Here is a 21,862-nt window from a genome sequence, read left to right on the forward strand (position 1 = left end):
CTTTATGAAAACAGATAATTTATAACAGTGAGGAGATAAACTGCTATCCATCTTACTGCAATCTTAATGTTTAACTGGTTATGTCCTTCATTACTGACCATAATACTCAAGTTGATCCCAGATAATAGGGCAGAGATTCTTTCATTTCTAAATAAGCAATTTAAGGTCAGGCTGCACCCAAAGGGTGGTGGTAAATAGGTCTTTCTCAAACTGGCAACCTGTCACTAGTGGAGTCCCCCAGGGATCGATATTGGGCCCAATGTTATTCAGTATATTTATAAGTGATCTGGATAATGGGGTCAAGTGTAGCCTGAAGTTTGCTGATGACACCAAGTTGAGTGGGGAATTAGGCACTCCAGAAGGGAGAGCTGCTCTGCAGGGAGATCTGGATAGGCTGGAAGAGTGGGCCAGCAAGAACCTTATGAAGTTCAACAAGGAGAAGTGTAAGATCATGCACCTGGGAAAACATAATGCAAGAGTGCAGCACAGACTGGGATCCACCTGGTTGGAGAGCAGCTCTGTGGAAAGGGACCTAGGGGACCTGGTGGACAGGAAGCTTGACATGAGCGAACAGCGTGCTGCTGCAGCCAAGAAGGCCAACAGGATGCTGGGTTGCATCAAAAAGGGCATCACCAGCAGAGATAAAGAAGTCATTATCCCACTCTGCTCAGTACTTGTCAGGCCACACCTGGAGTACTGTGTACAGTTCTGGTCCCCTCTATACAAAAAGGATGTGGACAGGCTGGAAGGGGTCCAGAGAAGGGCCACCAAGATGATCAAAGGACTGGGAAGCCTGCCATACGAGGCTAGGCTGGGAGAACTGGGTTTGTTCAGCCTTGAGAAAAGGAGGCTTAGAGGGGATCTCATCACCATGTACCAGTACTTAAGGGGGAGCTACAAAGAAGATGGAGACTCCCTTTTTATATGGAGTCACATGGAGAGGACAAGGGGGAACGGACACAAGTTGCTCTTGGGGAGATTCTGATTGGACATGAGAGGGAAATTTTTCACAGTGTGGACAGTGAACCATTGGAATAATCTCCCCAGGGAAGTGGTTGACTCAGCCACGTTGGACACCTTCAAGAGTCATTTGGAGAGGGTGCTGGGCCATCTTGTTTAGACTGTGCTCTTCCTAGAACGGTCGGACCTGAGGTCCCTTCCAACCTGACATTCTGTGAAGTGTTGTTTGTGGATGTCTTTGGTGGAATTTTTGAACCCAGGTAAATTATAGGTATAGATCTGTGGGCCCAGATGGATTCTTTTAAATTTCAGTAGAATGTTGTTGTGCATTAATTGGAAATGTATGCTATAAGCTCATTAAGAACTGATTGAAAGGTTAGCCTGCATTTCTAATTCGGGAAAGACAGTTACCTTCTCTCAGTCTTGTATCTCAGTATCTTCTGCATAAAGTAGTTTGTGGCTTTAGACCGTGGGCCTGTGTGAAAAGTTGACAAATTCTGTAATGAGATCAACCATTCTCACAGCAGCAGCAGGCATGCAGGACTTTTGGCATTCACAGTAAAAGAAGAGGTGGTAAAGGATTATGAGTGGAGACCAAACAACCTTCCCACCACTGGAGAAGACAAGGGCATCAGTGGAAGATCAGCACCCAAATGTGCAGAGACCGTTAACCTTTTTCAGGATCTCACTTTCCAAGAAGATGCAGGCAGTGAACTTCCAGAAGATAAGCCTCAAGTAATTACTTTGAGCTTGAGGTGTAGTATAGAAATCAAAGAGGTTAAAAACCATAAGCACAGTTTTTCAGTTCAAATGTACTTTCTTGTTTGTCTGCATCTGGACATATTGATTTCTTCCTGGCTTTGAAACTCTAGACCAGACCCCTGCAAGCCTCCTGCAAATCCTAACAGAAACAGACTCTCAGCCCAATTCTGCCAGTTTCCCTCCATCCCTAAGGGTTTTTAACACTTCTGTTCTTTAGAGGAACCAGTTTTGGTTAGATCAGCCAAAATGCATTGTGTTGCAATGCTGCAGCCTTCTGGAGTCAAGGTAATTGAAAAAAAAATTTCCAAACTTAGCATTTATCATTTAAAATATTAATTGTCTTTAATGTGACAGTCACCATAGCAGAGCTAACTTTTCAGTTTTGCTGACTCTGAACTCATCTTTAAATGTGTTCATATTCTTCAGCAGGTTTTGTTCTGGACTTCCAGACATTTGTTGAAAGATACAGAGCTAGTTTTATCTTGAAAATTGAAATCTAGCCTGTATTTTTATTTAGCCTGAAAGTGTAATTCAGTTTGCTGTTATGCAGTGTTAATACACTCTTGATCTGTTGACTTGGGGATTATTTTTCTTGTGTGTTGTCAAAGTAATTTTCTGGTATTAAGCCAACATCTTGTGTAGCAATTTCATTTAGTTTATTTTTCTTGATTTGTGTTTGGATTAAGTAAATCAGGATGCTACCATATTAATTTTAAGTTAAGTGGTAATTTACATGCTTCTTTTCAAATGGTATTCTGCTGTGATGTTGATAAATTGTAAATGCATAGCCCAAGAAATATAATATTGCCATCTCTACTTAGATTCTCTGGATGTTGTACTGAGGATGCAAAGCAATAGGCTTACCACGGCTTGCGCTTTTTTGGCCCCTACCCCAGGCTTGTTTTACTTGGTTTAGCTGAAACAAATTTTTTTTTCTTATGACAGGGTGCATATGCCTAGTTTGTTTTACTTTTGCTTATTATGGTATGAACAAATTTTTATACAGATACTAGTAAAAAGTAGTTACTTTGTGCAGAATAAGATATTGCTGACTAACATAATGATGCAATGCGGAGGAATAGACATCTGGTGTCATAGCAGCAGCTTTGAAAAGTGGGAACATGGGATGACACAAGACTGGGCACTCACTGATAGAGCGGACCCCAGGGCTACAACCACCTCACTAGCAGTCAAATAAATTTAAGACTGCAGCTGGGTGAAATTGATTTCATGGGTATCTAAGAAATCAAAGAATATATGCAAAACATACCATATATAGTAAATTATATATACATTAAGTGTAGTAAATGTAGCATAGTAAAACATATAGTAAATGTGGCACAGAGTTGCAGACCAGTGAAGAACAGTTTGCACAACCGAAAACAGCATTAAAGAGATCCTTCAGTGAGGGAGAAACCACAAGCATTGTAGTCCTCCCAACGAAAGATTTAGGCTGCTGACAACTTGCCATCCTTGCTCTCCTCTCCCCGCCAACACATACACCTCCTGCTCAGATTGCAGCCATGCTCTCAGCCCCACTCAGATTAGCACCATTGACAGAAGAGAACTTGCCCTGCTTTGAGATTGCAGTTACACCTTTTAAAATAAGCTACAACTCAGTGTGAGAAACATTGCCAATTTTCTTTTACTTTTGTTTCCTGAGTAACTTGTGACATTCTTTTTTGATTACAATATCTTTCCTCCTTCTCCCCCTTGTTTTATTGACAGTGAAGTTGGATAAAGTCCAACAGCAAATTGGGATTTCATTAGGGACACCACCACTTACGATGCAGATCTGAAGACTAATCAAATCTGTGATTGTTGCTATACTGATACCAAAACTGCTCTGACTGTTCATGCATAGATTCCTCTCTCCCAGAAAGGAAGAAGAAGAAAGGGGGAAAAAAAAAAAAACCTTGATTTGTTGAGCATAATTGTATGGATAATCTCAGTCCATTACTTTGTGGCACAGAGCAGTTTTCCATTCACACATCCATCTTCTCTGAAATAAGAGACTATTCTTATATTTTATTCACATAATGGTTTTGATAGAAAATCTGTTTTGCTGCAATTGAGGGCCCTGGAGGTTTTTGGTCTATTGTAATACATAAGAGCTGCCTGACATTGCAGCATTCACTATTGCTATTGCCTAGCAGGCCTAAAAGCACTGACGTCTTTTACAGTTCTGCTATTGCCATTATCCATTTCAATGAGGTTTAAATGTAAAAGTGAAATTGATGGTGTTAAAGCATGAATTTCAATCATGCTAAGAAAGAAGATATTGATGGGAGCTAGCAAAGGAGTTCTGGACAAAAATACTGCAAGGGAGAAGCTGAAAGGCTGATTGCTATAAGCCCGGTGACTCTGTTTTATTGTGTTACAGGGCTACCACATGTAAAAAGATGTCAGTCTATGTTGCATACCTCAGGACGAGGTGAATTTGCCCTCATCAGTATTATGGCAACCATATACTTTCTCCTTCCTGAGGTGGGACTTTATGGAAAAATCTTCAAGTCTTTATTCATTTGTTTAATCTGAGATTTAAGGTGTCCCCCCTCATTAAGCTTTGCGGTCAGGCTGATTTCTTGTGGCTACAGACTACTGTGCTTCTTGTAAAAATCATACCTTTGTAATTATAGTGCAGCATTCTGTGTGAGACTGAGTCTTTATGGAGGAGTACAAGAGACACTTTGTATCATACAAATTATAAAGAACACAGTACCTCAGAGTTAGCAAAACTAATGAGAAAGAGGTAAGGCAGTTTTGCAGGAGCTTGATGAGTTGGATTTTAATTTCCACAGCAGATAACCAGAGCTGTGATCAGCCTTGACACAAATTGAAAACAGAATCATGAAGTGTTACATGGTCCATTGAAGTGCCTCTGGTGCAACTATTGCTCTGACCCCTGCATGGTTCAAGACAAACATCCATGACAGAGTTTCTTCTGGGGCTGTGATCAGCTTTTCCCTTGCCTGCCTCTGCGTTCCCCATGTCCTAAGACTTAATGCCATCAGCAAGAAACAGGCAATTTTGTGAGAAACACAGGCATATTTTGGGGATCTTCACATTTATCTTGGGTTAAAACAACTGAAAAGGCTTGTTTGGTGTCTTGATTTATTTGTATTTGTGCTTCCATGACAGCAACATGCTCTATACCTGTTAATTGCTTTAAGTCGAATTTAAACACTAAGCAGGTTTAAAACAACAGAGCTGTGGTCTAGATTACAGAATTGCAGATGAGGTTACAAAGAAGAAAATAAAATTGTAATGTTATATTTTGGACTGTACAATGAAAGTCCTTGTTTGCTTTTATGGTGTTTTCCCTGTCTGGAGGGAGAAAGGACAAAGAAAGGGATGGTGTGTCTCCAAACACCTCTTTCTTACTGTGTTCAAAAGAGAAGCCCTTCTGCCTTCCCCATCTTAATGTTTCCAAACCTACTGCACCCCTGAAAAATGTTATCCTTCTTAGCTTGAGTGACTTTCTTACAAAGTAGTACATTTCTTGCAAGGCTTTCTCAGACATGTCCCATAAGCATACCATTTTTTAAGGTTGAGTTACTCCTAGGCAATAATCATGACACAATCATTATTAACAGGACAGATTACAAATTTAGCATTTAGAGTGTGCTTTGTAAAGAAACTCCCTTTCCCATCTCCTATTAGTTTGATATCCCTACTGCCATAACATTTACCCTGTGGTTTAAGTCCCAGTCCCAGTTTCCTCCATTTACTGCTTGCTCAGCCTAAAGTAGGAGAAAAATGCCTATAGGATTAATATGTTCAAACCATTTGAGGAAAGGAGTGTGACAATATGCCAAAGAAATGTTGTTAATGACTGACAAAGGTTCCTAGCAAGCAACAATAATAATGTGTGTAAAGTGGATTTTTATTCAAGATTTCCTTAGGCAGCCCCTTTCTTACCAAAAGATACCATTTTATGATAAAAATCATTATATATGTTTAGCAAAACATTTCCATTGTACTCTTAATAAAATGTCTTTTTCCCCTGAAAGTATTTTGAGATGAATGTATACCAATGTGCAAAAACATGATTTTATCTTTATAGGAATTTGTTATGAATAGTCTTTGAAAATGTCTCTCTCAAGCTGCAGGTTTTCCCATTCAATCTGTGCTGTTTGTATTTATCCTCCCGCCAGCAGCATCTGCAGCCAAGGCTTTCTGCAGAGCCAAACCACAGCATTTCAAGTGAAATGTAAAATCCTTAGTGATGGACCTCTTCAGTAGACTAGATGTAGCACTAAATAAAAATTGATTGATTTTGTTTCAACAGAATGGTGACATGCATTTCAATATGAGCCAATCCACCTATCTGGCCCTGTAGTTGAACTCAGTAATGGTAGTCCTACTTGTAAGTGTACTGTGGTGGTGGTTTAAAATCCTAGTCATATGGCTGGACCCTGTTAGATAAACCTGCAACAAATACCAGTCCTAAAAACTCTGAAAACTAGGTTTTACTTTAAAAACTAAGAAAGTGAAATCTTACCCTCTGACTATACAAAGGAATGGTCACATACAGCTGAAAATTAAAGGCAAACCTGCACTTTGGTTATGTGCTGTTGTGGTAAAGGATTTAACCCAGAGTGTCCCAGCATTGCAGACTGAGTCTATGTTAAATTACATTTAATGCTTTCAGGTTTGCAAGATATCTAAAAGGATACAAATAAAATATTACAAAATAAATAGTTGTTTCATATAGCAGCTCCTACTCCTATTTACTTAATTGCAATAGTAATGGTAATAATATATATTCTATTGCAGGGGAGGCTACAGTTAAGGACTAGGGTCTCGTTGCACCAGGACTTGACAAAATAAAACAAAAATATGATCCATTCAACAAAGCCATTGTCAATGCTTCAGTGGAAGTGATTAGTTAAGATGAGTGTCTGAGTGTTAACTTGTAGTTCTTGAGCTGTGTGAGGCTCACAGAAGATGTAAGCATAGTGCGAACCTGGGACTTCCACGCAGTGACTGATGGCTGGATGATGCTGGCAGGAAGACTGGCTTTTAACCAGCATCCCTGGCCAGAGGAAGAAGCCTGACAGCAGAGCCCATTGCACTATTTGGCTGGGTGGTGAGACAGCTGCATACTCAGCCTGGTCTCATTTGGGGTAGGGAGGCGGCTGGGGAGCCTTTTTTGCTGAAGAGATATTTGTCTCCATTAGTACTTGAATTTCGTAGTAGGTTCCCTGTAGCTCTCACAGCTCTTTTGCTTGTTGTGTGTTCATTGTGTCCTAGGCTTATAACTTGGGTAATCTTCAGCAAATGTAAAGCTAGGGGACCAAAATACTTGTTTCATTTATAAATACATGCAAACATCTTTACGAGGCTATTCAGGGCAGCTAAATTAGCTCCTTAAAAAGGTTTGCATTAATATATTCCTGACTTTTTGTCTAAGTCCTGTTTATTTCGTGTAAATTTATTCAGCAATTAGAATAAAACCTGTTTTGAGAGTCTACGAGCATCTAACATATCTGTGGCTCCCAGGAGAAGGAAGTGTGTGTAGATGTCCAGGTATATCTGCAACTGGGAAAGCATATACGGTAGTCCATCTGAATCCTGTACTAGCAGATTATTGACAAAGCACTCGTGCACCTGGTCCATAAGCAACCCTAATATTGAGGAAGCACTCTGAAAAGTGAGAGATGGAAAGAGACCTGACACCATGAATGAAAATAAAATTCTATACCTTTTTTATCTGTGTTGCTTTATCACTAGGTATGTTTTCAGAGAAAGACCTTGCAACTAGTTAGCAGACTTTTCTTACCCAAGCTTGTTTATATGAAGATTGTTGACATTTCTATAAAAGCAATTAATAATAATAAATCTGGAAATTACCAGTTTGTCTAAACAGGGTAAATAGTAATACATGTTGAAAAGCAGCTAACCTAGCCTAACTGGTTAATTCACAAAGCTATATACCTTGTGTTATGAATGCCCAGTTAATCCCCTTTTCACAACTCACCCGTGCATGTACACACACACACACAAAATCTCAGTTACAACTTTCCTCCTGGGATGCATTAAAGTAAATGGAAAGCTGCTTCTTTTTCCAAAGCCTCTCATTCTGCATTCTTAAGAGGCAGAATTAAATAGAGGGGATGGGATAGAAGTATAGAAGGCAATAGTATGCATGTATTTAAACCTAAACCCTTCTTCTGTTAATTCAGATGTTCAATTTCAATTTGAATAGAGATTAATAAATTACACAGATTATAACACTTTGGACTTGAGTGTGGGCCAGTGGTATTATATACAAACAGTATATATTCTGGAGCTTTGGCATTCTCATTCATATTCATCCAGTGCTAACCAGCAAAATAACAGCATTATCACCTAGTTTAGTAATCAAATAATGGCAAACTGATTTCTAGAAGTTTTGACTAGAATGGAAAGTAGTTTCCTATTGTGTTTATTAGCTGGAATACTATAGACTCCGCTGTGGTGAGGTAGTGAGTGGTATTTTAATAAATGTCTGAATTTGGATACATAGGCACTGTGGTGAAAGTAGAATTACCTGTTTCAGTCTCTCATGGCTTACCATATCGCCTATATCTTATTAATTTTTTTGTCTTTGCAATGTAATGCTACCTTGCACAGAATGTTGACTGACATGCTAGCTGAAGTACTGTTATAGTTCTTGAATGTTATTAATTATTATATTTCTCCAGTGGTAATATATTAGGGGGCTACTGGGGGATATGTTAATTGTGTCAGTATTGTTTAACTTCATTTAGTGGATTTTTCCTGTGATATATGTTAACAGACTTCTAATAGACAGGGCTACATTTTCAGAAGAAATGGGTGTAGTTGTATAGAGTAAATTTGAAGACAGATAAGTTATTTGTGAGGTAATGTGTGAAAGCAAAACATGTGCCTGAGGTGTGGCAGTCACAAAATTAGTGTTTTGCCCATCTGTCTGATCTCCCATGAACTCAGTGTTACTATACTAAACACGTAGTAGCAACACATTGATGTAAGACTGAAAATAAATGTACCGTTAACTTGCCCTACCCTCTGAAATCTGATGTACTGTACCTGGAAGAACAAAAAGGAGGTAGTAGAATCAAGATGTTTGGAGTTTTTTTCAGTGTATACAACACTGTAGCATATATTAACATGGAAAGCTTTAACTTTTCAGACTGCTTTGAGGGAACACTGAAACATGTATTTCCTGTCTATCCCATGCAGGGAATTATTGGAATGCAGCATCTTTTGTTACTTCATCATCCTACCTTCACTTCTCCACCTTCCAAGGGGAAACCAGTGCAGACATCTCTTTCTATTTCAAGACGTCAGCCTTGGATGGGGTGTTTCTTGAGAATCTGGGGAACACTGACTTCATCAAACTGGAGCTGAAATGTAAGTATGTGCTTCCCATCACTCTTCTTGGCACCTGAAGTGGGTTCGTGTCAGATAGTAGGTTTCAAGGAGTGGATATCATTCAGCAAAATGTGTAAGCTCACTAAATTCTGCAAACACTTCCAAATCAAGCTGCTTTCAAGTTGCCTTATGTGGGAAGAGTGCTTGAAGAATATTTGGATTGTTAATTGAGGGGAGAAATACAAAGAAGGATAGAACTGGTAACTTCAGTTATAAAATTGACACTGACCTGGAAAGATTTTTCAAAATTGCACGCCAGATTTATTTCTTTAGCATGTGTCTGCAGCTGGTTTTATTATTATAATATAGATTCTATATTATAATATATATCTATAAGTTATATATATTATATGTAAATATAATATATAACATCTATAATATAGATGTCTTCTATAATTATAGAATAATATAAATTATTATTATTATTATCATCATTGTAGTGCTTTTCTATTTTATCTCACTGTTGTTTGGAAATAGGGGAAAGGAAAAAATAAGGAGAGGCTATCCACACAGCACTCTAAGGAGCCAAAGAGCTGAAAACTTGCACGTGATATTTAAAAGCCCTAAAAAAATCTCACAGAAATAAATCTTTATCAGTATTACCTGTTGATAAAATCATTGATCCAAAAAAGAGGGCATAATGATATCAAAAGGCAAGTTAATTTTAATATTTAAACCATTTTCAGTGGCCCAGGGGCAAACTTTGCAAGGAAGATGACAAAATCCTCAGCTGTACTGGAATTCTGCTTAGTGAAATTGAAGCAGTTGAATTAGTGGGGGGAAAAGTTTTAAGTCTCCTTTGTTCTCCCTCAACCCAGTTTACGCTGTCATAAATGGGAGTGGTGACAGGCCTGCTGTGCTATATGAGGCTGTTATTAGAACCTCGAGTGGCACATTACAGCAGCAGGGTTACATGAGTGCAGCAATCTGCACTCCAGCACTAGGAAAAGCACTTGTCCTTTTGCTGCAGGAGCTACTCATGGACACCAAGGACCCAGCTCTAAATATTGATGCACCAAAGTCAATGTCAAAAGACACTAAAGTTGAAAGAGAAGAAATTGTTTGCATACCCCAAATAATCTACTTTTATGCAGATTCAATGTGATTTACATGCACACACCTAATTTTAAAATAGAAAGCCATTTTCGACACTTCCCAAAGTCTAAACACACAAATTAGAAAGTGGAAATTTAGAAACCACCAAGAACCCCCTTTAAAATATAACTAAATTTCCCCTTCGGGTAAGAGTGAAGTGCCAAGTTCCAAGTAGGTGACGTCTTCTTTCCCTCTTTCTACAAAGAATTCAGTTGATGTTGCTTAATCCCTGTTTTCTGTAACCTGCAGCTGGTGCAAATCAAAATAGCTCCTTTGAGTCACAAGGAATAGTCTCATTTGTATTAACAAGGGGACAGCCCTTTAATAATGAAGTGGCAGCTATTTCTAATTTCACTTTGAATTTAAGTAGCACTTACAATCAGCTGAGGTGGGCATCTCCGGAGTTTCTTGCTCTTCTAATGTATGGACATGCTGTTCACTTAGCTAAAGGGTGACAATAACTGAATAAAGGTGACTTGGCAGTAACTATAATTCTTTTTACCTCAACACAGTTTATATAATAATCATGCTGCTGTGGCTCACTGAGTAGGTGCACCAGTTCAAGAAAGCATGTGGCAGTGTACCCAGCATATCATTAAACAGGAATTTAATTTTAAGCCTATGCTTGAGATCCACTGACTTTGCTGTGATTTGGCATATGTATCAATTCAAGTTCTGCTTCATGTCGCTGAATCTAAACCTTAGATTACAGATTCTCAACGGTAGAGGTTGAAATACCATCTGTAAAAACGGTCTGTAAGGTAAAACGTACTATTGCTGTTGAAAGTAGTAAAAAACCCTTGATTATAATTAAGCTGACTATATTTGCTAAAAAGGACAAAGCAGTTCATTTGATATAACTGCATTCACTCTACCCTTTTTTTTCCTGGAAACTATTGCTTGAAATGTTCAGAGCCCTAGAATATAGCCTTTCTGTGACTTACATGTTCTACCAGTCATAGCTCAAAAAGAACTGAATATCGTGGTGTCGTGGTTTAGCCCCAGTCAGCAGCCAAGCACCACGCAGCTGCTCGCTCACTCCCCCCTGGTGGGACGGGGGAGAGAATCTGAAGAGTAAAAGTGAGGCAACTCATGGATTGAGATAAAGACAGTTTAATAGGTAAAGCAAAAGCTGCGTGTGGAAGCAAAGCAAAACAAGGAATTAATTCACTACTTCCCATGGGCAGGCAGGTGTTCAGCCATCTCCAGGAAAGCAGGGCTCCATCACGCGTAACGGTTACTTGGGAAGACAAACGCCATTACTCCAAACGTCCCCCCTTCCTTCTTCTTCTCCAGCTTTATATACTGAGCATGACATCATATGGTATGGAATATCCTGTTGATCAGTTGGGCTCAGCTGTCCTGGCTGTGTTCCCTCCCAGTTTCTTGTGCACCCAGCAGAGCGTGGGGAGCTAAAAAAGTCCTTGACCAGTGTAACTGCTACTTAGCAACAACTAAAACATCTCTACATTATCACCACTGTTCCCAGCAAAAATCCAAAACATAGCCCCATACTAGCGACTACGAAGAAATTTAACTCTATCCCAGCTGAAACCAGGACACGTGGTTTTACTAACAAAAGGAAACTCATTCTCCTTTCTGAAATACACATTTATTTAATCAATGGTTGTTTTGTACAGTTTTCTTGTTTGTTTTCAGTCTAGTCTGCACTTATGTTTTGTTAGAATTCATTCAAATGAAAAGTAGTTTCAGGATTTTAGAAGTTCCTTACATGACTTAGAGTAGACCCTCCTGCTTCTTAAAAGTTTGCTTCCCCTTTACAGAAGTCCCATAAAATTCATATGTGAATTTGTTTCTTACATAAAGTTAGATCAGTAAAATAATTACAGAATTACCCCTAAACCCTGAAGACGTTTTCCTTTGGCAAGCTGCTTTCTAGTTAACGCATCAAATTCTCTAGCAGAACACTTATTTTGTATTAATGGTTTTTGCATAATGGCCATCACCACATATTTACTGCATGCTTCTGCACTACAAACTGTGGGTGCGTTGCTTTTGTCTGTTCATTGCCTTCTCAAACAGGTACAATTCTCATTGAAGAAAAGTGACTTCCTACAAAACCTTTCCTTAATTTCTTCACTTTTTGCAGTTACAAAAGGAAAATGTTGAAATCAGTTTCCTGCCAGCAGATACTGCAAATTCTTTTTTCTTCTTCCCTTATGTCTGAAATACCTGTGTATACCTGTAATATATGTTTAGTGAAACATAAGTGTAGCTCTACAAACTAGGAACTGAGAGGGTCTACAATATCTGGTACTTTAATCAGCTTGCTGCACTTGGTGAATGCATTAGGGAAACAAATAATTTGGTCTATAAACATTCTTAGCTTCAAGTCTTTGGAACGGAGTTTGCTTGTTTTATTCTGAGCACAAGATTTGTCACTAGGAATGCTCATTAAATTATTTTATTGGTGTGCTGTCTTGGAGCTTCTTAAGGTTTAATAGCCGCACAGATTATTTTTCTAACTCTCTAGATTTATAAGAAAAGGAGGTGGAATCTTGCAGTATCTTAACGAGTAACTCCATGTATCTTCAGCAAAGCCCAAGACTGCCATCTCTGAGGAGAGGGGGAATACAGGAAGGAAGGGAAGAATGTGTTTCTCTGATTTAAGAAATAGCTTTTCCAAACAGCTGACAAGGAGGACTGTCATGAAAAAAACAGTGATAAAATGTTACTATGAATGTGGCTGAAGTCTCTGGTTATCCCATGTATCAGGCAGCTTCTCTGGCAGTCTCATACGTCTCGCCATTCATGGAAAAGTTGGCAAAGACGTAAGCCTGAAGCCTCAGTTTTTACATACATCAGTAAATCTACAGATCCCCATTATTTTTTTAGCTGGCTGGTCAACTGGCAACAGCTAGGATTGCTTAGAAAGGAGGTAGTTGTATAAATGTCTCTGGTCAAAGCTTCCAGATGTTTTTAAAATTAAAAATAATTTTTAGAGAAAAAATGTTGTTTTCTCTTTTAGAGCTTTCCTATACAGTTTTGGGAGGGTTTAACCTAAAATCCAGGCTTCCTATAAAAACACCGTTGAGAACAACATTTTTTCATTTATACTAGGCTCCTTCTTCAACCTTGACCTAGCCTTTGGGACACAGAAGTATGTAACCTGCTGTCCAGAAAGCCTGCCATGGCTATCTCAGACAGTTCCTGTCAGTGCCTTTCTGTCATGGCTTTAGCTGGGATTGAGTTAATTTTCTTCCTAGTAGCTGGTATAGTGCTGTGTTTTGGATTTAGTAGGAGAATAATGTTAATAACACACTGATGTTTTAGTTGTTGCTAAGTAGCGCTTACACAAGTCAAGGACTTTCTCAGCTCCCCAAGGTCTGCCGGGTGCATGAGAAGCTGGGAGGGGGCACATCCAGGACAACTGACCCCAAGTGGCCAAAGGGATATTCCATACCATATGACATCATGCTCAGCATATAAAGCTGGGGCAAGTTGGCCAGGGGCCAGCGATCGCTGCTTGGGGACTTGCTGGGTATCAGTCACACACACAGAATCAGAGAATCACAGGTTGGAAGGGACCTCCATGGATGGTGAGCGGTTACATCACTTGTTTTCCCTGGGATTTGTTCCTCCCTCTCTCTCTTTTGTTCTTTTCTTTGTCATCATCATCATTATTATCACTATTATTATTATATTATATTTAAATTATTAAGTTGTTCTTATCTCAACCCATGAGTTTTCTTACTTTTGCTCTTCAGATTCTCTCCCCTATCCCATTGGTGGAAGGAGGGTGAGCGAGCGGCTGGGTGGTCCTTGGTTGCTGACTGGGGTTGAAGCACGACACTTTCATAAAAGCAATCCACCAAAAAGTTTGAGTATAATTTTGAGGAGCAGTTTGGCATCTTTCATAGAGCCTCTCATGTGCTCCCCCAGTGTGCACCTGAAAGCACCTATGAAATTTAATATCCACCCTCCATATAACTATACTGCGTATGTCCAGTAGGGCCGGCAATTGCTCTAAGAGGTGACAGGGAGTTGGCTGTAGTATTCAGTACTCTTATGAACTGAAGCAAGCTGTGTGGCCCATTAGATACACATATGTGCCATAACAGACCCGCCTACTACTGCTAACCAGTTTAGCTGCCCATTGCCCTAGTTCATCCTTTGCCTTTACCCGTCCCCATAGTTCAGAGGTAAGGAGCAGACCTAACGTGTGAAACAGAGATGAAACAGCAGCCTGTACATCAGCCAACAGCAACATGGATCCTGCAGGTCTTCATAAGCAATCCTAATGTTCTTTCTTTTTACTTCAGGATTGAGTGTTGCCAAACAAATCATACCAAGAATTTAATTTTAAATTCTTGAAAACTCTCAGCTCCCCTCCCTGTTCAGGTCTTTGCAGTCACTCCCCTCTGGAAATGGTAGTTTTGCATAACAGAGCCCAGCTGAGGTGCAGGGAAGTAGGCCTCCAGCAGGCAGGGGACTACCTAAAATCTGTCTGAATGTCAACATATCTGACTAGGATCAAATGAGCAAGAATATGGTTTTGTACGTTTGAGAGATGTGTGTTGAAGACTTCTGAGAGCTATGACTATGCAAATCCAACTATTTTGTACCTGTGAGGTGTTTGTCATATAGTCCAAATCTGAATTTTCTGGTCAAGAGAAATCCCAAGATTTGGAAGAGATGTATTCCTGAAAGCAAATTCTGGAAGGGATGTATTCCTGTGAATCTGGGAAGAATTATCTACCATCCCGGTTTTGTATCAGATTCCAGGGATTCTTGTCTAGAAAGCCAGTGGTGAATTAAACTGTTTCCAGAAAACTCTCTTTAATGATGCTGTCATATTTTTCTAATGGAAAAGATATTCTGCACACTTCTGTAGCTGCTGTCATCCCAGCACCTCCAAGCAATTTACAAACACTAATGAATTGTGTGTCACTGTTACTATTCTGAAGTAAGTAAATAGCAAGTCAGTTTTGCAACAGAAAAAAAGATGAGGCTTAGAGAGATAAAGGTCAGCTTGTGTTTGATCCTGGCATGAGCATGTGAGACAGGAGCGAGCTTTCTTATTAATTCATTGTAGAAAGCTAGAAATATCTGCAGCCCCTACATTCAGAGATGTCACCTGGCTGATAACCCCTGCAATGCTAGCTGCCCTAAAAGTCTCTCCAAGCAGTGATCAGTGAACTTGGCTGCTGTGAAAGGGATTACATGGCGTAGCTTGCTAATGAGAGCAGTGTTATGGGTTCAGGATGGGTCTACTTGCTCTGTGGGCAAGGGACACTGAGAGCACTCTAATAGCTAACATTTACACTTGAAAAGTCCTACATTGCTGCTTGTGCTTAGCGGTTTCTAGGCTACTTAGTTGAGACGTAAGTAACTTCTCCAAAATCAGACAAGAAGCAGTGACAGACCAGGGACCATGATTCCCATTGCTGTTCGCTTCTGCCCAGACAGCATTCATTCTTCCAGACTGAATGCTCTGACACGTGACTGATTAATATATTTTTTACAAATTTTAATAACTTCATCACTTCTTTCTTTCTCCAGAGGCATCCTAGAATGGAATTCTTACCATATCAATGAGTTTTCCACATGATACTCTTCAAATTCCCATATGTTAATGTAAACGCAGCTTACATTTTCCACTGCTTTATGTTTCTAGCTGGCTAGGGAGACCGGTGTGACCTTCGTTGTTTCTTTTAAATGAGTTGTTATTTTGCTTTCCTAGCAGAAGGTTACTTTTTTGAAAAACAACCCCCTAGGAGAGCATGTTGCATTAGCCACATGTCAAAGAACGCATGGGACACGGAGGGATCTCTTCATCCCAGGGGCCAGTAAAAAATTATCAAATTAAACAGAAAAACATTAAATTTCTTCAGGGAAATTTTTGACCCAAACGTTTTTACAGCGGTATTTGCAAACTCTCATCCTGTTCCAGGATTATATGAAAGTTACAAACAAAAAAAACCCCTAGTCTGAATAACCACAAGCACCATTTTTTAAAGATAACATTCCTTTTCAGATGAGGTAGGTGATGCAGAAAAGCCTGATATTCAAACAGGTCAATTTATGGCCCATCTGAGAAGGCCAGTTCCATGTGTATCCTTGTTCCTAATTAGATGGGGATAGGTGCCCAGGCTGGCATGTGGGAGAAAGCCAAATGTAGAAGATAAATGTCCCAGCTGGGGAAATGACTAAAACTGGCCAATAGAAAATCCTAGGCACAGGGCTGTGGGGAAATGAAGGCAATTAGTAGCTCTTCCATAACTAGCTTGAACTCTTGACAGGGTACAGGTTGCTGGGTACAGGTTGTTCTGCTTTGGTCTGCCTCAGTGTCAGTATGGCATTCATGGCCCTGCACTGCACAGTGCTGTACAGCAACTCCTCGGCATTTCCCCTCACCTTTAAAGGGTGCTGGGATGCTTTTCTCATTGCCATAAATGCCTCTTTAATAGTCATTCTATGTGCAGTGTCATATAAATCAGTTACGGCTCGCATAAATTTCAGTTTGGGAACTGGTTGGCATTTAAAAGGCATAGTTCTCCCTAATTTTTGTTTGTATTGCACTGAATACATGTAACACGTGGCAAACCATTGCTAGCCCCACCACTCACTAGCTCATCTCAGGTCTTTGCCCTCATTTCCATTGTACTTTCTGTTACATGCTGAAACTGCATATACTTTGTTACCTTCTTCATGTACGTTGATATTTTTCCTGCAGAAAGTAAATATTTACTGTACTGTGCAAAATCACCAGATGTCTTAGGCACATGACAGGAATGGGCCCTCTGGGCCCTTGAATTTAGAGCCTTCCTGTCACAGGCAACCATAATGCCTAACCTGTATCTAGCTCCCTAAATTTGTCCAGCTCTTTATTGAAAATAGTTTGAATTTTTGCCATCTGGACAACTGTTTCAGACTTTCACACCTTTACTGGTTAGAAATCTTCTAATTTCTAACAGTTCTATTTGCATCTTTTGTTTATAGCCATTCATTATTGTTTCAGTATTGTTCTTTGGCTAAACTAATTATTTTCCCTTCCTAGCATTTACTCTCCCCTTGTGTATTTACAGAGCAATCATATCTTCTCTCAGCTTTTAATTGCTATGTTAAGCAAGACAAACTCACATCATCTCTTCTCATAAGGTATTTCTCTTGTTCCTTCCTCTTGTTATGCTAATAAGGTTCTCCCTACACAATTCACCTTGAATTCTTCTTTCTTAAACACAGATAATCAGAACTCTCCACATTAATTCTGATAATGGTTTACTAGTGCCTTGTACAATGGCATACCCTGCTCACTGTGTCCTAGGAATTTTTGGCCGATCACAGTGGGATTCTGTTTGTTATATATTATCTTCTGACCTTTCCAACATTCTGTTACTGGCAAAAATAAATCAGACATATGATCACTTCTTGTGCAAAGGTATTCATTATAATACTAAATATTATTTGACCCAAAACAAATTAGAGGTCCTTTAATTTTCTGATGGCCCATACTTCATCTATCTCATCAATAGTCTGTGCAATTCTATTTTCCACCTCTGCTCCTTTTGGAAGAAAATCATATATGCTAGATCTGTAACAATTCTCTTCTTCCAAAAATTAGAGGTTTTTTTAATCAAAGAAGGATATCCATTCCATTGTCTTTGTTGAATCCTTCATATGCTTTCATATTCTTTGTGTTCTGCCACATGTTAGAAAGTGATGTCTGCTTCACTTACTGGCTTTATGTGCACTCTTACTATGCATGACTGCAAGGTAAACTCTGGGCACTCCAGAGTTTAAACTATGGTAACTCCATTAGTTTACATTTGCTTTGTAATTTTGTGTAATTTGAAATAAAAATTCACATGTAGAACTGAAGTCAACAGGCTGATATGTACAGACTTTCTCATCCTGCTACTCTTTGTAGTGACTGTGTGACTTCTTGCATTAGTTCATGTGGTAAGGAGTAGCAGAGTGTCACTTTGAGCTCAGCTGACCTCTCCAGTCTAAATTTGTCACTGAGTTTTCTGTTTTAACAGGGTAAATGGCAACATGTTCCAAAACAAACTAGGAGGACAAGCTTCCTCTCTTCTTGATAGTAATGGCTGCATTTGGCTTACTTCATGACTGGATGTGTCTCCTCCTGAAAATAATGTGTCAGAGGCTAGATCCACCAGCAGGCTTAAGCATCTCAGTACAAAATTTTGATACTCAAAATACCTATTCGTCTGCCACCTAGCAGGAAGTGTGTCAACGCTGTATCAGCCTAAATCTTCCAAAGGAATTTCCTCAAGATGTATCCTTTGGCATGCCCAGATGTGCCTGCATTTTTGTAACACCTGAGTAGCACTTGAGCAGCTCTGGTTTCAGTGGAGTAGACACTGCTCTGCCTACCTTACATGGCCAGACTTGGCAGATGTTCCCAGTGCATTCCTTTGCCCACATGAGTTTCAGATATCTACCTTCCACTGCATCTGTGGATGGTCTGATCACTAGATTATGAGGAAACAATGTCTTTGAATAGTTTAATCTTTTCTTCACCACTTTGCAGGAATAATGGCTTTCTTAATAAGCCATGGAGCAAATGAAGGGATAGACTTAGTGGCTAGGAGATCCACCTGAGGTACAATTATTTTTTTCACCAAAATACATTTCAATATTTTAAAATGTTCATCTCAGCAAAGGACAAGTATGTGATTTTGATAACATCCTGCCCATGGGACTAAAATGAATCTCAGCTGCTCTTTCAGTAAGTAAATAGCCCACGCAGTCTCTGCAATCACAGAATCACACAGTCACAATATGTTTGAATCTGGAGAGGACCTCTGGAGGTCATCTGGTTCATCCCGCCGCTCCAGGCTTTCTCCCTGACCCTCTGGGGCCTAGGACTCCTGAAGGCTGGTCTTGCTAGTGAAGACTGAGGCAAAGAAGGCATTTATTACCTCAGCCTTTTCCATGTCCTGTCTCACCAGGGGCCCTGCTCCATTCAGCAGTGGGCCCACATTTTCCCTAGTCATCTTTCTGCTTACTTAAGTAGCACTTAGGTACTTAGAGAAGCCTATCTTCTTTTTGCCCTGCTCTCTCCTCTCAGGATCCTGAACTCCACCATCTCATGGTCACTCCAGCTGGTGCTGTCTTCAACCTTTATACCCCTAGCAAGGTCCTCCTTTTTTGTGAGTGTAAGGTCCAGCAGAGCATCTCTCCTCATTGGCTTCTCTTTCACTTCTGTCAGGAAGTTGTCAGTGATGCTCTCCAGGAACCTTGATTATGCTCTGCTGTGTTGTTCCTCCAACAAGATATTGGGGTGGTTGAGGCTTCACATGAGGACCAGGGCCTGTGAACATGAGGCTACTTCTAGCTGTCTCTAGAAGATCTCATCCACTTGTTCTTCCTAGTCAGGTGGCCTATAGCAGACACCCACTATACTGTCACCCATACCACTCTGCTCTTTAATCCTTACCTTTAATCCTAATCATTGACATAATCTCATACATTGGAATATCATGAGTGAGGATATCTGAAATGGTCCAAACAAGCTGCATTGTCTCCCGAGGCTATATGGCCTGAATCCAATGGGTTTTCTCCTAAATCATTTAGATGCTTTTGAGAATCTTTCTTCTGAGTGTTTAAACAGGGTCTTGGTACTCTGTAAACTACTTTTTTTCTTTAGGTTGGACTTTTCACATAAAGTCAATTGGCAATTGCTTAGTTAGCCTATTGAAAGTCTAAATCATTCTTTATTGTTTTCACCAAAGCAATTCAGTTTTAAAAGTAGAAAAAGTTTTCCTGTGATTAAATGTGAAGATATAATGAAAGAGGAGGTGTTTTTAATAATAAAATTATATCCATGATGCTTCAAGTATTTATGCACATGATTAATTCAAATTATGTCAATAGATTATTCAAGTGAATATAATTTTTTCTCTTTAAGCATTAAGAGCAAGTGTAGGGTCCTGCACCTGGGGAGGAACAGCCCCATGCACCAGTACAGGTTGGGGGCTGACCTGCTGGAAAGCACCTCTGTTGAGAAGGACCTGGGAGTGCTGGTGGACAAGTTGACCATGAGCCAGCAATGTGCCCTTGTGGCCAAGAAGGCCAACGGTATCCTGGGGTGCATTAAAAGGAGTGTGGCCAGTAGGTCGAGGGAGATTATCCTCCCCCTCTGCTCTGCCCTAGTGAGGCCACATCTGGAGTACTGTGTCCCGTTCTGGGCCCCCAGTTTAAGAAGGACAGGGAACTGCTTGAGCAAGTCCAGCAGAGAGCTATGAAGATGATCAGGGGCCTGGAGCATCTCCCTTTTGAGGAAAGGCTGAGAGTCCTGGGTTTGTTCAGCCTGGAGACGAGAAGACTGAGGGAGGATCTTATCAATACTTATAAATATCTGAAGGGCATGTGTCAGAAGGATGGGCCGGACTCTTTTCAGTGAAAACCAATTCAGTTTCATGGTAAAGCATTGCAGTTGAAAGGATATAATGAAGTATGTTACAACCCACTGCAGACAGGAAAGCACACGCCTCCTCTCCTTTTCCACTCAGTGCACTGACTCAGTGATTCCCTTCATGTGAATTATCTCTCACAAAAGACACAAGAAGATATTGCTGCTTCATTTTTTTTAAGCTTTCATAACTCTCATGAGATGAATTAACAAGACCTTCAGCTAAGCCACTGTTCCTTCCTTTCTTCCAAGCAGCCACGCAGTTACTGGAAGAGGGCTGGCTGGATGGAAGGTGGCATCGTCTATCTGAAATTGTATTTATTGCCTTAGAAGTAAAGCAAGTAGGTATTTTTTCAAGCCCTGCTCAAACCATCTGATATTTGACCTTAAGCAAGTCCTTTCATACGTCTTTGCTTTGGTTCCGTGTTTATACAGGACTGATAACGTTATTTTTCATTCTTGATGTCAAGGCTGAAAATTGCTACATCAACTAAAATATAATAATAAAAAGATAAAGAGTTGCTTCCAAGTGCTTATCTACAAGACAGCTGGAGTGCTGTTAGCATAACTGAAGTAATTAATAAATAATGATAATAACTAATTATCATCTTAGGGCATATTTGGCCTTTGCATGATCTTTCACGAGAAAATTTGGTACTTTCATTTAAATGCAGTATTTTTTATTGCCCAAAGCAATCTAATCTACTGTGTAGGAAGACTGGTATTTCTGTTTGATCAGTTGGTTGATAGTTGAATTTATTTTAAAGTGAAATAAAAATAACTGGTTCTCAGTTACTACTAAAATCAAATTCCTCCTTATCTTTGTCCTCACAGAGATGCTTACTCGTGATGAGGAAGGTACTGTATTCAATTCTGGTTTCCCTTCATATTTAGTTCTAGATAGTTACACCTTTCCAAAATATTGCAAATTACATGTGTACGTGGTTGTCTGCCAGCAGAAACAGAATTGGTGTCCATCCACAAGGTGAGAGAAGCCAGGATCATGGTTTTTTACTACCTTGCACCTGGAGAGCATTTAGTCAGTTTTAGGTAGCCCATGTGCTTTGGGAAAGGTTGAGTCAAGTTTCCAGCAGTTAAAAATCTGACTCCGCTGCAGTCAGACAGCAGGTTGGACCACCCTAGGGAAAACTTGGGGATGGATTGTAAGACTGCATTGTTCTCTGCTCCAGCTTCTGCTCCAAATGAGTAATCGAATCTTGTGTGTGCATGGAAACACAATGGCTC

At 39.8% G+C, this 21,862-nt stretch overlaps 1 protein-coding gene across 1 annotated transcript in view; it reads left to right on the forward strand.

Moving 5' to 3' along the window:
- Positions 1-21,862, forward strand: part of CNTNAP2 (contactin associated protein 2) — a 1,177,124-nt gene that overhangs the window by 1,047,394 nt on the left and 107,868 nt on the right. The window contains exon 16 of the mRNA XM_075083760.1: positions 8,932-9,102. Within this exon, the coding sequence (XP_074939861.1) occupies positions 8,932-9,102 (171 nt within the window). The remainder of the gene's footprint in view (positions 1-8,931; positions 9,103-21,862) is intronic.

The sequence above is a fragment of the Phalacrocorax aristotelis genome, chromosome 2, assembly GCF_949628215.1.
Source record: "Phalacrocorax aristotelis chromosome 2, bGulAri2.1, whole genome shotgun sequence".
NCBI lineage: Eukaryota > Metazoa > Chordata > Aves > Suliformes > Phalacrocoracidae > Phalacrocorax > Phalacrocorax aristotelis.